This window comes from Rhinoraja longicauda, chromosome 19, assembly GCF_053455715.1.
Source record: "Rhinoraja longicauda isolate Sanriku21f chromosome 19, sRhiLon1.1, whole genome shotgun sequence".
Classification (NCBI taxonomy): domain Eukaryota; kingdom Metazoa; phylum Chordata; class Chondrichthyes; order Rajiformes; family Arhynchobatidae; genus Rhinoraja; species Rhinoraja longicauda.
In genome coordinates, this window is record NC_135971.1 from 24,524,234 (window position 1) to 24,540,718 (window position 16,485).

The following is a 16,485-nucleotide window of genomic DNA, read 5'->3' on the forward strand; positions in this document are numbered from 1 at the left end:
AACAGGAGTAGTTCATTCAGTTCCGTCTAGTTTGTGGCTAGCCTTGTACATCAACATAATTTTCCTGGGGTCACAACCCCTCTTCAGACTGATTGCAGGGTTTAGTTAGTTTGGTTTAGTTTAGTTTAGAGACACAGCGTTGAAACAGGCCCTTCGGCCCTCTGAGGCTGTGTCGACCAATGATCACCCGCACACGAGTTCTATCCAACACACTATGAGCAATGTGCAGAAGCAAATTAGCCTCCAAACCTGCACGTCTTTGGAATGTGGGAAGAAACCAGAGCACCCGGAGAAAACTCACAAGGTCACAAGGAGAATGTGCAAACTCTGTACCAACCGAGCCCAAGGTCAGGATTGAACCTGCAAGGTAGCAACCCAACCGATGCACCAGGGTGCCACCCCTCCACTCTTCTAGCTTCCCCCGCCCCCGCAATTTGTTTGAAGAAGGGTCCCGAGGCGTCGCGTATCCATGTTCTCTGGGGATGCTGCCTGACCCACTGAGTTACTCCAGCATTTTGCGTCTTTCTACGGTAAACCAGCATCTGCAGATCCTTGATTCAACATAACTTTCCTGCCCTAAACACAAATCACTTGAATTCATCTTAGATTCTGAAATCTATCAATCTCTGTTTTGAAGGCCTAAGGAATAGAAAATTACAAAGTTTCTTTAACCCCCCCCCCCCTCTCCTAAATGCCCCATCTGTTACATGGAGATTCCCTTATTAGTGTACGGGGATCGCTGGTCGGCACAGACTCAGTGAGCCGTTTCCACGTTGTATCTCTAAGTCTAAAACAAAATCTATATATTACGAAAACTCTCATCTTATTTGTTCTGTATGTTCCGTATGTTTGTGTCATAGTTGTTTGTTTGTGCGGTTGTTTCCTTGTGCAGTTTTCATCCACAAAAAAAATGGTGCACGATAGCACGATAGTTTTAGGACCACCTTACTCACCCGTTGGGGCCTGTCCATCTATTGCAGATGTTCCCCGACTTAGTGGGTGAGTGGGGGGTGGAGGGGGATGGAGTGGGTGAATGGGGGAAGGGAAAGAGGGGGAGGGGAGGATGCTAGACCAATGCAGGAGAGGTTTGGGCGGTTCAGGGGGGATGGAGTGGATGAGTGAGGAGGGGATAAGAGGGGTTGAGGAGGGGAGGGGAGGAGGGGGGATGGAGTGGGTGAGGGAAGTAGGAGTGGGGGAGGAGAGGGTGCTGGACCAATGCAGAAGAGGTTTGGGCCCAACAGGTCCACTTGGGCTAATATATGTACCTAAAGGGTCTGTCCCACTTGAGCGACTTTGAGTCGAAATATCATAAGTCGAAGCATCGTATGTCGAGGAGCATCTGAATTTCTACCCAGGAATTAATTCCCTTGACTGTTCATTACCCAAGCCCTCAATTCCCAAATCATTCCAAAATTTAATTGGCCTCTTTAATTATCCTCCAGTGATCCATCCTCGCTGGACCTGAAGTAATCTGAAGAAGGGCCCCAATCTGAAACTTTTCCATTTCCCTCCACAGATGTTGCCAGACCTGCTGAGGTCTTCCAGCAGTGTGTTTCTTACTCTGCATGACTCTCGGGTACAGAATTTCAGAGATTCACTGCCCTCTGTGAGAAAAAAATCCTACGGACCTTAATTTTAAATGACTCCCTACTTGTAACTACGTCCCCTTGCTTGAAACTCCCTCAGGCTCAAGAGTGGACTTAAGATATAATGTAGAAACAGGCCCTTTGGCTCAGCAAGTCCATGATGATCAGCGATCACTCTGTACACTAGCACGATCCTACACACTAGGGACAATTTACAATTTACAGAAGCCAATTAACCTACAAACCTGTACGTCTTTGGAGGGTGGGAGGCAACCGGAACACCCAGAGAAAACCATCGCAGTCTCAACAGGAACGTACAAACTCTATAAAGACAGCACCAGTAGTCAGGATCGTACCTGGGTTTCTGGTGCTGTAAGGCAGCAACTCCACAACTGCATCACTGTGCTGCCCTCTATGCCTCTAAACCACCTTTCTAGCTGTGCAACAGTTCCAGATTTACCTATGGTGACACATGAGACTGCTGATGCTAGAACCTTGAGCAAAAACAACAAAGTGCAAGAGGAACTCAGCAGGTCAGGCAGCAGCATTTGTGGAGAGAAATGGACAAACGATGCTTCAGGTCAGGATCCTTCTTCAGACTGGTAAGAGGGGAAATGAGCTGAGAAGGCATGGGACAAGAGCTTGGAGATCATAGGTGGGTTCAGGCAAGGGGGGTTCTCCCGAGAGAAACCGGCAGAGCTGTCCTCCTGTCACCAAGTAATGCCGCCTGATCTACTGAATTACTCCAGCACTTGGTGTTCTGAGTAAGATTCTAGCTCCTTGTGACTAGTTTCAGATCAGGACCCTTCTTCAGATTACTTCGGGTCCATAGAGACTAGATCAGTGGAGAATAATTAAAGAGGCCAATTAAATTTTGGAATCATTTGGGAATCATTTTGGAATGATCAGCCCACAATATCCATTCTGAACTTGATGTCAAATGACAAAAGATCCGAGGAGCCAGCGCTGCGCTCGCAGCTGCGGCTTGCCTGCAGTCCGTTTGTCTTTTTTGTTGTTTTTGTCTGAATTGTAGTTTTAATATGGTGTAGTGTTTGTATGTTATGTGTGGGTGGGGGGGGGGGGGGGGTGGGAGGGAACTGTAACATTGTCTCTCCCGAACGGAGACGCGACCTTTGTTTTGTGTCGTGTCTCCGTTCGCGCTGCGGCCTACCACCGGCCATGCACCTGGGACCACCTGGGCTCTGGTTCGCAGAGCCCGCAGCCCGGACTCACCACCTGCGGCGCTGGCTGCCTTCGGATGCTGCGGGAGCGGCTGCGACTCGTCTCCGGAGACTCTGGCGCGGGCCGCCTGGACGTCGGAAGTCCGCAGGCCCCTGGATGGGGGCCGACATCGGGACCTCTGGCAGCGGCAGCGACTTCGCCCGCTCCGAATCGCGGACCTTACACCGTCCGGCGCGGCCTGGAACGTGGCAACTTCAACAGCCTGACCGCGGGAGAAGACGGCAGGGGAAGAGAAAAGACATTCTGGCCTTCCATCACAGTGAAGAGGGGACTGGAGGAGACTCACTGTGATGGATGTTTCTTTTGTTTGGTGTTAGTTTATGATTGTGTGTGTAATTGCATTTTTATTGATTATTCTTATTGGTCTTATTGTTGAACTGCGGGTAATGTTTCATTTCACTACACATTTATGTGTATGTGACAAATAAACGACTATTGACTATTAAAAGAGGACGAAAAAAATAGATCAAAAGTACAAAGATGGTCATGTAGGATGGAACTGCAGATGCTGGTTTAAACCAAAGATAGACACAAAAAGCTGGAGTAACTTATCGGGACAGGCAGCATCTCCGGAGAGAAGGAATGGTGGTTTCGGTTCAAGGGCTGAAGGGTCTGAAGAAGGATCTCGACCCGAAACGCCACCCATTCCTTCTCTCCAGAGATGCTGCCAGTCCCATCGAGTTACTCCAGCTTTTTGTGTTTATTTTCTGTACAAAGATGGTCTGATAGATATAACACAACAAAACACAGCACAGTACGAAAAGGAAAGAAAAATTAGTATTAGATGAAGCAAACGAGAAATATACAGTAAAGGTTTTTATACATTAAATTTTTTTTAAAGATTACTCAGAATAAAAGGACGCACCTTTAAAAAGGAGGAATTTATTTAGTCGGAGGATGGCGAATCTGTGGATTCATTGCCAGCCATGGGGTATTTTAAAAACTGAGATTGACAAAATCTTGATTAATAAGGGAGTGAAATGTTCGGTGGAGACGGCAGGAGAATGCAGTTGAGAGGGAAAGATAGATCAGCCGTGATTGAATGCCAGAGTAGGCTGGGTGGGATGAATGGCCTAATTCTACTCGTATGACTTATGAACATAAAAGATTAAACAGAGCGAGCACTGATCCCAGAGAAGGCGAGTCTGGGAAATGAATAATTGGAAATAAAGAGATGGCTGTTGTATTCACTAAGATCTTATTGATGGCTTTAAAAGTCATGGTTACGTACACTATGGTAGTGATGACACGTCCTTGTTCAAGATCTCACCCTCAGAGAAAATTGATTATTTGTATGGTGTGGATTATTTGTGTGCTTACAGCGGTGTGGAAAGACAAATGACGTTGTGGTACAGCCTTTCACGTTTAGCTGATAAAAGCTGGTCTCACAGGTTTATGTCCAGAACCAGGGGTCATAGCTTAAGGATAAGTGGGAAGTCTTTTAGGACCGAGATGAGAAAAAATTTCTTCACACAGAGTGGTGAGTCTGTGGAATTCTCTGCCACAGAAGGTAGTTGAGGCCAGTTCATTGGCTATATTTAAGAGGGAGCTAGATGTGGCCCTTGTGGCTAAAGGGATCAGGGGGTATGGAGAGAAGGCAGGTACAGGTTACTGAGCTGGATGATCAGCCATGATCATATTGAATGGCGGTGCAGGCTCGAAGGGCCGAATGGCCTACTCATGCACCTATTTTCTATGTTTCTATGTCTAATTTTTAATGCAATCTAATTTATGATGCAAATGAATCTTGTTCCAATGTGTGCCCACAGGAATAGTCGACTTTGCAGCCCCTTCGGACATTGTTAATTACATCGTTGCTGATTCGCATTTGTTATTGTACCTTGCCTCCAGGTCCATTTTGCAACCTAATGCCACCGGAAATATGTGTGCATTTCTAAAACAGATTTCCAACAAAAAAAAATCCCCCGAAAATTTCCTGAAGGATTTTGCTTCACAAAATCCTTTGGTGCACACCGACAGTGGAAATCCCCATATCCCGAGCCAAATACCAGACCTGTTTTATGTTAACTTTAAAGTTTCACCACCATATCTTCAATGTTCACTTCAGGCAAGGCCTGGGTGTGAAAGATATAGATCTGCCATGATTCAATGGCAGAGTGGACTCGATGGCCTAATTCTGCTCCTACGATTTATGACCATCACTATTCATTTCGGTCTGTCTTGCTTTAGAGCAATCTAGTCAGTGCCAGGCCCCTGCTCCCTGTACTTAATTCTAACTTTATTTCCCTCTCTACTTATCCAATGTTGTAATGTAATCGAGATTAATAATTATTTCCATTGAGGCATGAAAATATATCGTTTCCTGTAATGCTAGATCTCGTTACATTTGGGTTTCAAATTTGGGTAACAGCTTGTGTAAAAAAAGCTGTAAAAAAAAAATGATAACACTAATTATAAACCATCGAGGCTAACCCTGACTTTCTCATCCAGGCTGACTTGAACAATCTGCCCAACATGCGCCTGAAGTCCCGCAAGCCCTTCTGGTCTTCAGTCTGAAGAAGGGTCTCGACCCGAAACGTCACCCATTCCTTCTCTCCCGAGATGCTGCCTGACCCGCTGAGTTACTCCAGCATTTTGTGAATAAATCAGCTTGTGTAAAAAATGTGTCTTTGTGCACTCATGGGTTTCCTCCGGGTGCTCCAGTTTCTTCCCATTCCAAAATGTCATAATTTGGTACTCTCTCCAATATCCTCTCAAGCTCCTCAGCTCCCACCTCACCTTGCAACTAAAATCTCACATTCCATCTCCAGATCCTCTCAAAAGGCCTTCATACCAGTTCTGAAATATGGCATCCAGAACTAGATAATACTCTAGGTGCCTCCCCACTAGAATTCAACAAAGGTTCAGTATAACTTTTCTTTTGAATGATAACACTAATTATAAACCATCGAGGCTAACCCTGACTTTCTCATCCAGGCTGACTTGAACAATCTGCCCAACATGCGCCTGAAGTCCCGCAAGCCCTTCTGGTCTTCAGCCAAATCCCTGGAAGACTTTGACCCCAAGACTGAGTAGCACAGAGCCTGGAAAGATGCCAACACCAACAACGGAGAGGCCATCACAGACCCCACAGTGAAACCACCGGGATTTTACCCCCATCGCAAGCAATGGCTAACCCTGAACAGGATCCGCACCCTCCATGCAAGAACAGCCCATCACCTGCACAAGTGGGGGAGGACAGACAGCCCTGCTTGCGACTGCAGATATCCAGACCAGACCATCCCACACATCATGAATGACTGCTCAATGAGGCTTTTCCCTGGTGGCATCAAGGCCATCCACCCAGCAACTGAGGCTGCCTGGACAGGATGTCTACCCTTGATCTACAACTTTAGGCTGTGCACGCCATACGCATGAAGTACGCAAGAAGATTAATTATAAAGGACAATACCTCATGTAGATAGACACGAAATGCTGGAGTAGCTCAGCAGGACAGGTAGCATCTCTGGAAAGAATGGGTGACATTTCGGGTCAAGAATCTTCCACTTGGTAACTTCTTTGTGAATTTGATCCATATTCACAAGGTCCCTCACTGCTTCCATACTTTACAACTATGTCATTAAGCTATCACTATATCTCCCCAATTCATCGACCAAAATGGATTATCTCAGAAGATAGACACAAAATGCTGGAATAACTCAGCAGGATAGGCAGCATGTCTGGAGAGAAGGAATGGATGATGTTTCAGGTTGAGACCCTTCTTGTCTGAGGAAGGATCTCGACCAGAAATATCACCCATTCCTTCCCTCCAGAGACGCTGCCTGTCCCACTGAATTACTCCAGCATTTTGTGTCCATCTTCAGTGCAAATCAGCATCTGCAGTTCCTTCCTACACACATTATCTTATACGTTTCCATATTAAATTCAATCTGCTATCTATCTATTCAACTATCCTATCCTTAGCAGCTTCAAATTCTTGGGTGGCGACATCTCAGATGACCTGCCCTGGGCCCAGCTCATAGATGGAATCACAAAGAAGGCACGCTAGCACCCCTAATTTCTTCAAAGTTTGAAAAGAATCAGCAGACTTCCACAGATGCACTGTAGAATGCATCTTTGGTTGCGTCATGGCCTGGTAAGGCAATTCCAACGCACTGAAATGCAAGCGGCTGTGCACACAGCCTGGGCCATACCGGCGCCGCCACGCTATCATGGATAGAATTTACGTGACGTACTGCCTCAAGAAATCAGCATTTATTATCAAGGTTCTCCACCATCCTCAGCATGCCCTCTTCTAGTTGTTGCAGTCACACAGGCCCAGCAGTAAATTTACTGCCTTACAGCGCCAGAGACCCAGGTTCGATCCTGACTATGGGTGCTGTCTGTACGGAGTTTGTACGTTCTCCCCGTGACCTGCGTGGGTTTTCTCCGAGATCTTCGGTTTCCTCTATCTTCGGTATCTCTCTATCTCTATATCTCTATCTCTCTATCTCTGGTTTCCTGTCAGAGCCCTCTCCACCCTATGCAACCAGCAGATGCTAATGTCAGCTGGCAGGATTTTACAGGACCCCTCACACATCCTGTTCTCTGCGTTTGAGTGGCTCCCCTCAGGACGCCTGCTTCGCTGCCCAGGATGTAGGACAGAGGAGAAGGGCAACCTTTGTCCCCAATGCGGCACGGTGGCGCAGCGGAAGAGTTGCTGCCTTACAGCGAATACAGCGCCGGAGACCCGGGTTCAATCCTGACTATGGGTGCTGTACTGTACGGAGTTTGTACGTTCTCCCGTGACCTGCGTGGGTTTTCTCCGAGATCTTCGGTTTCCTCCCACACTCCAAAGACGTAGAGGTTTGTAGGTTAATTGGCTAGGCAAATGTAAAAACTGTCCCTAGTGGGTGTAGGATAGGGTTAATGTGCAGGGATCGCTGGGCGGCACGGACCCGTTGGGCCGAAGGGCCTGTTTCTGCGCTGTATCTGTAAATCTAAATCTGTTCAGCTCCTCAACTCCCAACCACCCCTGTCCGCTGCTCACCCTACTAATCATCCCCCCCCCCCCCAAATAGTTTTTGTATTACTCTAGGGGCCTTTGTAAATTTCCCCACGGGGCCAAATTAAGTGTTTTTGAACTTGAATCAATGCTTTTACTCCACAGTCTTTTTTCCCCGCACTGTCTTGTAGAATTTATGAATAATTTATGTTTTTATGTGCTGCCCAAGTCTAAATGTCTGCAATGCTGCCGCATGGAATATTTTCATTGTATCCATACCTCACCATATTTATGCAGATGATAAACTTGACTTGATGTCACTTTTTCCAGTTGACGACTCTTTCCCCGACTTCCTATTTTGGTATCGTAGTTAAACTTGAATACCTTTTCTGCATTTCAAATTGTGGTCATGTAAAAAGAGTCATGGTACTGGTCCTTGGGGAATATTACTTCTCGTGGCTCACCAAGTCAATGACATTTTCTGCACATAAGTATTTTCTTTTATAAAGCATTCTTTGCCTTTGACACTGACCTTCCCATGTACAAACAAGGCATGCAAAATCCATGAACCAACAAATGGCTAACGTGATTAGTGGCAAAGCTGGAGGAAATTCTCAATGCAAATACCGTAGATTACAATTGTAGAGCTTTGCTAAAATAGTAAGACATTAAGGCCCTTCATGTTAACATCACTTCAATGTGCAATGAACAGATAGTCATAGAGTTATACAGTGTGGAAACAGGCACTTCGGCCCAATGTGCCCACACCGGCCAACATGTCCCAGCTACACTCGTTCCACCTGCCTGTGTTTGGTCCAAATCCCTCCAAACCTGTTCTATCCATGTACCTGTCTAACGCTTTCTTAAATGTTGGCAAAGTCCCTGCCGCAATTACCTCCAATGGCAGCTTGCTCCATACACCAACCACCCTTTGTGTGAAAAAGTTACCCCTTAATGCAGATTAAATCTTTTCACATTCACCGTAAACCTATGTCCTCTGGTCCTCGATTCGAGATGTACGAGCAGAAGGTCAAAAGCTGTTACTGTAATGGAAGTAGAGCGATTTACTGTGGGAGAGTCCACTGCTTTACCAGTGGAAAGATTTACAACGGGACAATGATTGAAAACAAGGGATCTTTGTTCAAAAAGGGCCAGAAATAGAAGAGCACAGACAACTCTTGGGGTTGTATGCTTGGCAATTAGATCAAAAAGAAATTTGAAAGCCAAATTGAAGATGGCAAGTCAATAACGACTGACAAACGAGTGAAGCAGAGTCTTAATAAATGGTGTCTGTGATTCTATGCACGGATGAGGTAAACAAGTTGAGATTGTACAGTTTAACAAACTGCTGAAGGAACTGGAGGAAGATGTATTCAAGAGAGAGTAGGATATAGCTCTTAGGGCTAATGAAATTAAGAGACATGGGGGGTAAGCAGGAACGGGGCACCGATTCCGGATGATCAGCCATGATCATATAGAATGGCCAAATGGCCTACCCCTGCCCCTATTTTCTATGTTTCTATCTCTGTAGGTTAAGTAGCATCTGTGGAGGAAAATAAACTTTTCATGTTGTCAGCCTGCATCAAGACAGAATATATAGCCAGTATATAGAGGTGAGAGGGAGCAGCGAGACAGGGACGGATATGTGTGAAGTGGAATCAGGTGAGTGCGAGAGGGAAAGTTGGGGAGTTAACACAGAGGTTAGTGGGTGATAGTTAGAAACAGGCGAGGAAAAACAATGGGCAGATGGAACCAGTTAGTGGGAGGAAGTTCGTTTTATTATTGTAACGTATACCAAAGTATTAGACAATAGACAATAGGTGCAGGAGTAGGCCATTCAGCCCTTCGAGCCAGCACCGCCATTCAATGCGATCATGGCTGATCATTATCAATCAGTACCCCGTTCCTGCCTTCTCCCCATACCCCCTCACTCCGCTATCCTTAAGAGCTCTATCCAGCTCTCTCTTGAAAGCATCCAACGAACTGGCCTCCACTGCCTTCTGAGGCAGAGAATTCCACACCTTCACCACCCTCTGACTGAAAAAGTTCTTCCTCATCTCCGTTCTAAATGGCCTACCCCTTATTCTCAAACTGTGGCCCCTTGTTCTGGACTCCCCCAACATTGGGAACATGTTATCTGCCTCTAATGTGTCCAATCCCCTAATTATCTTATATGTTTTAATAAGATCCCCCCTCATCCTTCTAAATTCCAGTGTATACAAGCCCAATCGCTCCAGCCTTTCAACATACGACAGTCCCGCCATTCCGGGAATTAATCTAGTGAACCTACGCTGCACGCCCTCCATAGCAAGAATATCCTTCCTCAAATTTGGAGACCAAAACTGCACACAGTACTCCAGGTGCGGTCTCACCAGGGCCCGGTACAACTGTAGAAGGACCTCTTTGCTCCTATACTCAACTCCTCTTGTTACGAAGGCCAACATTCCATTGGCTTTCTTCACTGCCTGCTGAACCTGAATGCTTCCTTTCATTGACTGATGCACTAGGACACCCAGATCTCGTTGAACTCCCCCTCCTCCTAACTTGACACCATTCAGATAATAATCTGCCTTTCTATTCTTACTTCCAAAGTGAATAACCTCACACTTATCTACATTAAACTGCATCTGCCATGTATCCGCCCACTCACACAACCTGTCCAAGTCACCCTGCAGCCTTATTGCATCTTCCTCACAATTCACACTACCCCCCAACTTAGTATCATCTGCAAATTTGCTAATGGTACTTTTAATCCCTTCGTCTAAGTCATTAATGTATATCGTAAATAGCTGGGGTCCCAGTACCGAACCTTGCGGTACCCCACTGGTCACTGCCTGCCATTCCGAAAGGGACCCATTTATCCCCACTCTTTGCTTTCTGTCTGTTAACCAATTTTCTATCCATGTCAGTACCCTACCCCCAATACCATGTGCCCTAATTTTGCCCACTAATCTCCTATGTGGGACCTTGTCGAAGGCTTTCTGAAAGTCGAGGTACACCACATCCACTGACTCTCCCTTGTCAATTTTCCTAGTTACATCCTCAAAAAATTCCAGTAGATTTGTCAAGCATGATTTCCCCTTCGTAAATCCATGCTGACTCGGAATGATCCCGTTACTGCTATCCAAATGCTCAGCAATTTCGTCTTTTATAATTGACTCCAGCATTTTCCCCACCACTGATGTCAGACTAACTGGTCTATAATTACCCGTTTTCTCTCTCCCTCCTTTCTTAAAAAGTGGGATAACATTTGCTATTCTCCAATCCACAGGAACTGATCCTGAATCTATAGAACATTGAAAAATGATCTCCAATGCTTCCACTATTTCTAGAGCCACCTCCTTAAGTACTCTGGGATGCAGACCATCAGGCCCTGGGGATTTATCAGCCTTCAGTCCCATCAGTCTACCCAAAACCATTTCCTGCCTAATGTGGATTTCCTTCAGTTCCTCCATCACCCTAGGTTCTCCAGCCCCTAGAACATTTGGGAGATTGTGTGTATCTTCCTCAGTGAAGACAGATCCAAAGTAACGGTTTAACTCGTCTGCCATTTCTTTGTTCCCCATAATAAATTCCCCTGCTTCTGTCTTCAAGGGACCCACATTTGCCTTGACTATTTTTTTCCTCTTCACGTACCTAAAAAAACTTTTGCTATCCTCCTTTATATTATTGGCTAGTTTACCCTCGTACCTCATCTTTTCTCCTCGTATTGCCTTTTTAGTTAACTTTTGTTGCTCTTTAAAAGAGTCCCAATCCTCTGTCTTCCCACTCTTCTTTGCTATGTTATACTTCCTCTCCTTAATTTTTATGCTCTCCCTGACTTCCCTCGTCAGCCACAGGTGTCTCTTACTCCCCTTAGAGTCTTTCCACCTCTTTGGAATAAATTGATCCTGCAACATCTGCATTATTCCCAGGAATACCTGCCATTGCTGTTCTACCGTCTTCCCTGCTAGGGCCTCCTTCCAATCAATTTTGGCCAGCTCCCGCCTCATGCCTCTGTAATCCCCTTTGCTATACTGTAATACCGACACTTCCGATTTTCCCTTCTGCCTTTCCATTTGCAGAGTAAAACTTATCATGTTGTGATCACTGCCTCCTAATGGCTCTTTTACCTCTAGTCCCCTTATCAGATCAGGATCATTACACAACACTAAATCCAGAATTGCCTTCTCCCTGGTAGGCTCCAGTACAAGCTGTTCTAAGAATCCATCTCGAAGGCACTCTACAAACTCTCTTTCCTGGGGTCCATTTCCAACCTGATTTTCCCAGTCAACCTGCATGTTGAAATCTCCCATAACCACCGTAGCATTACATTTTTGACACGCCAATTTTATCTCCTGATTTAACTTGCACCCTAAGTCGAGGCTACTGTTTGGGGGCCTATAGATAACTCCCATTAGGGTCTTTTTACCCTTACAATTTCTCATTTCTATCCATACTGATTCAACATCTCCTGATTCTATGTCACCCCTTGCAAGGGAATGAATATCATTCCTTACCATCAGAGCAACCCCACCCCCTCTGCCCACCTGTCTGTCTTTTCTATACGTTGTGTACCCCTGAATATTCAGTTCCCAGCCCTGGTCCTCTTGTAGCCATGTCTCAGTGATCCCTACAACATCATACTTGCCCATGACTAACTGAGCCTCAAGCTCATCCACTTTATTTTTTATACTACGCGCATTTAAGTACAACACTTTAACTTCTGTATTTACCTCCCCTCTCACATCGTTCACAATTGGCCCTGCCCTTAATTTCTTTTCCGCTCTAGAACTTCTGTTCCCATTCTTCCGAGAGTCTTTTGCAATATCTCCTGTATTCCCTTTTACCTCATCTTCATATTCACAATTTGTTAACCCCTCCCCCCCACTACTTAGTTTAAAGCCACAGGTGTCACACTAGCAAACCTGCCTGCCAGAATGTTTGTCCCCCTGCTGTTAAGATGCAACCCGTCCCTTTTGTACAAGTCACCCCTAGCCCAGAAGAGATCCCAGTGGTCCAGAAATCTAAATCCCTGCTCTCTGCACCAGTCCCTCAGCCATAAATTCATACCCTCTATCTCTCTGTTCCTGGCCTCACCAGCACGAGGTACCGGTAGCAGTCCAGAGATAACTATCTTCGACGTCCTACTTCTCAGCGTTTTTCCCAACTCTCTAAACTCCCGCTGTAGCACCTCCTTCCTCTTCCGCCCGACGTCATTCGTGCCCACGTGCACAACGACTTCAGGTTGATCGCCTTCCCTCGCTAGGATTTTCTGAAGCCGGTCTGTGATGTGTTGAACCCTGGCACCAGGGAGGCAACAGACCATCCTCAAGTCCCTCCTGCTGCCACAGAATCTTCTGTCCGTCCGTCGGACTATGGAGTCACCGACCACTACGGCTCTTCCAGACTTCGGTCTCCCCTGTCGAGTATCCTTGCCAACAGGTCCGCCACTCGGACTGGAAACGTCTTCTGCCCCGACAGTTCCCAAGAGGGTATACCTATTTGCAATAGGCACAGCCACTGGGGTCTCCTGTAGTCTATGTCCACTCCCCCCGGAAACAGTCTCCCACCTTCGCTCGACCTGGACCCTTGGCGTGACAGCCTCACAATAGGTCCTGTCGAGGAAACTCTCGCATTCCCGGATGGCCCTGAGGTCATCCAACTGCCTCTCCAACTCCACCACACGTCCCTTCAGGAGCTGCACCTGGACACAGTTCTTGCAGGTGTAGCTCCCAGAAGCTCCAGCGACGTCCCCGTCTTCCCACATCCTGCAGGAAACACACCGCACCAACTTTTCCGCCATCACCTTGTGCCTATAACCAGCTCTGGCTTAAAACAATTGTATCCTCCTCACCTCAGCCTCCTCGCCGAAGACTCGCAGCCAAAGACTCGCACTTTTCTCACTGGGCAAGACTCGCAGCCAAAGACTCGCACTTTTCTCACTGGGCAAGACTCGCAGCCAAAGACTCGCACTTTTCTCACTGGGCACTTCCCTCACTGGGCTGCACCTGAACAGGGCTGCACCCTTTTGTAAGCCTTGCTTATATCACCAATTAAATTGCCTGATTGTCCAATTTACCTGACTTCTCACTTAAACTGCCTGTTCAACTGTGATTAGCACTTACTTTACTGCTCAGCCAACGGGCGTCCTTGCTCTGCTCCCGGACTTTTCAAATTGACTACTAGCTTCCTTTTGGCGCTCTTTTTAAACTGCCTGTTCAACTGTGATTAGCACTTACTTTACTGCTCAGCCAACGGGCGTCCTTGCTCTGCTCCCGGACTTTTCAAATTGACTACTAGCTTCCTTTTGGCGCTCTTTTTAAACTGCCTGTTCAACTGTGATTAGCACTTACTTTACTGCTCAGCCAACGGGCGTCCTTGCTCTGCTCCCGGACTTTTCAAATTGACTACTAGCTTCCTTAGGTCACAGTCCACAATCAATGCTGGCTGTTTAGCTTTTTAAAGTGCACAGATACAGGATAAGGGCAAGATAGTCAAATTTAAGATAGTTCAAATGTCTCCAAGAGGTAGATGGGAGGGCAGGACTGCTCTTCAAGAGGCTGGAGTTATGCAGGGGCCCGCAAGGAACCTATGGGGTTAGTTTATTAACAAAGCCCATTAACTGCTTGGGAACATGTCTGCTAAACAGTGACAAAGAGCAGCTGTAAGCTCAAGGTTGCAACTGATAAGAACTTAGAGGCAGAATTGTGAACAATGGTCCTTTCTTTTTGCTTGGCAGCTTGGTGCATCCTAATCACCTGAAATAAATAAGGAGGCCTTATGTTAGAAACATAGAAAATAGGTGCAGGAGTAGGCCATTCGGCTCTTCGAGCCTGCACCGCCATTCAATATGATCATGGCTGATCATCCAGCTCAGTAGCCTGTACCTGCCTTCTCTCCATACCCCCTGATCCCTTTAGCAAAAAGGGCCACATCTAACTCCCTCTTAAATATAGCCAATGAACTGGCCTCAACTACCTTCTGTGGCAGAGAATTCCACAGACTCACCACTCTCTGTGTGAAGAAATGTTTTCTCATCTCGGTCCTAAAAGACTTCCCCCTTATCCTTAAGCTGTGACCCCTGGTTCTGGACTCCCCCAACCTCGGGAACAATCTTCCTGCATCTAGCCTCTCCAACCCCTTAAGAATTTTATATGTTTCTATAAGATCCCCCCTCAGTCTTCTAAATTCCAGCGAGTACAAGCCCAGTCTATCCAGTCTTTCCTCATATGCAAGTCCCGCCATCCCAGGGATTAATCTGGTGAACCTTCTCTGTACTCCCTCTAAGGCAAGAACGTCTTTCCTCAGGTTAGGAGACCAAAACTGCACACAATACTCCAGGTGCGGTCTCACCAAGGCCCTGTACAACTGCAGCAGAACCTCCCTGCTCCTAAACTCAAATCCTCTTGCTATGAATGCCAACATACCATTCACTTGCTTCACTGCCTGCTGCACCTGCATGCTTGCTTTCAATGACTGGTGCACCATGACACCCAGGTCACGTTGCATCTCCCCTTCTCCCAATCGGTCACCATTCAGGTAATACTCTGCTTTCCTGTTCTTGCCGCCAAAGTGGATAACCTCACATTTATCCACATTATATTGCATCTGCCATGCATTTGCCCACTCGCCTAATCTATCCAAGTTACTCTGCAGCCTCCTAGCATCCTCCTCGCAGCTAACACTGCCACCCAGCTTCGTGTCATCCGCAAACTTAGAGATATTGCATTCAATTCCCTCGTCCAAATCATTAATATACACTGTAAATAACTGGGGTCCCAGCACTGAGCCTTGCGGTACCCCACTAGTCACTGCCTGCCATTCCGAAAAGGACCCGTTTATTCCTACTCTTTGCTTCCTGTCCGCCAACCAATTTTCTATCCACCTCAAAACTGAACCCTCAATACCGTGTGCTTTAAGTTTGTACACCAATCTCCTATGTGGGACCTTGTCGAAGGCCTTCTGAAAGTCCAGATATAACACATCGACTGGTTCTCCCTTATCCACTCTACTAGTTACATCCTCGAAAAATTCTATAAGATTCGTCAGACATGATTTGCCTTTGGTAAATCCATGCTGACTTAGTCCGATGATTTCACCACTTTCCAAATGTGATGCTATCACATCTTTAATAACTGACTCCAGCATTTTCCCCACTACCGATGTTAGGCTAACTGGTCTATAATTCCCCGTTTTCTCTCTCCCTCCCTTTTTAAAAAGTGGGGTTACATTAGCTACCCTCCAGTCCTCAGGAACTACTCCAGAATCTAAAGAGTTTTGAAAAATTATCACTAATGCATCCACTATTTCTGAGGCTACTTCCTTAAGCACTCTGGGTTGCAGCCTATCTGGCCCTGGGGATTTATCTGCCTTTAATCCATTTAATTTACCTAACACCACTTCCCGACTAACCTGGATTTCCCTCAGTTCCTCCATCTCATTAGACCACCGGTCCCCCGCTATTTCCGGCAGACCGTTTATGTCTTCCTTAGTGAAGACAGAACCAAAGTATTTGTTCAATTGGTCTGCCATCTCCTTGTTCCCTATGATCAATTCACCTGTTTCCGACTGCAAGGGACCTACATTTGCCTTAACTAATCTTTTTCTCTTGACATATCTATAAAAGCTTTTGCAGTCTGTTTTTATGTTCCTTGCCAGTTTTCCCTCATAGTCTATTTTCCCTTTCCTAATTAAGCCCTTTGTCCTCCTCTGCTGTACTCTGAATTTCTC

The 16,485-nt window shown here is 46.3% G+C and overlaps 2 protein-coding genes across 2 annotated transcripts in view; one reads left to right on the forward strand and one right to left on the reverse strand.

Moving 5' to 3' along the window:
* Positions 1 to 6,448, forward strand: part of LOC144603203 (signaling lymphocytic activation molecule-like) — a 70,443-nt gene extending 63,995 nt beyond the window's left edge. The window contains exon 5 of the mRNA XM_078416394.1: positions 5,766 to 6,448. Within this exon, the coding sequence (XP_078272520.1) occupies positions 5,766 to 5,775 (10 nt within the window). The 3' untranslated portion in view covers positions 5,776 to 6,448. The remainder of the gene's footprint in view (positions 1 to 5,765) is intronic.
* The window catches only part of LOC144603201 (RNA-binding protein 4B-like), an 89,208-nt gene that overhangs the window by 22,416 nt on the left and 50,307 nt on the right, over positions 1 to 16,485 (reverse strand). The gene's annotated exons all lie outside the window — the stretch shown is intronic.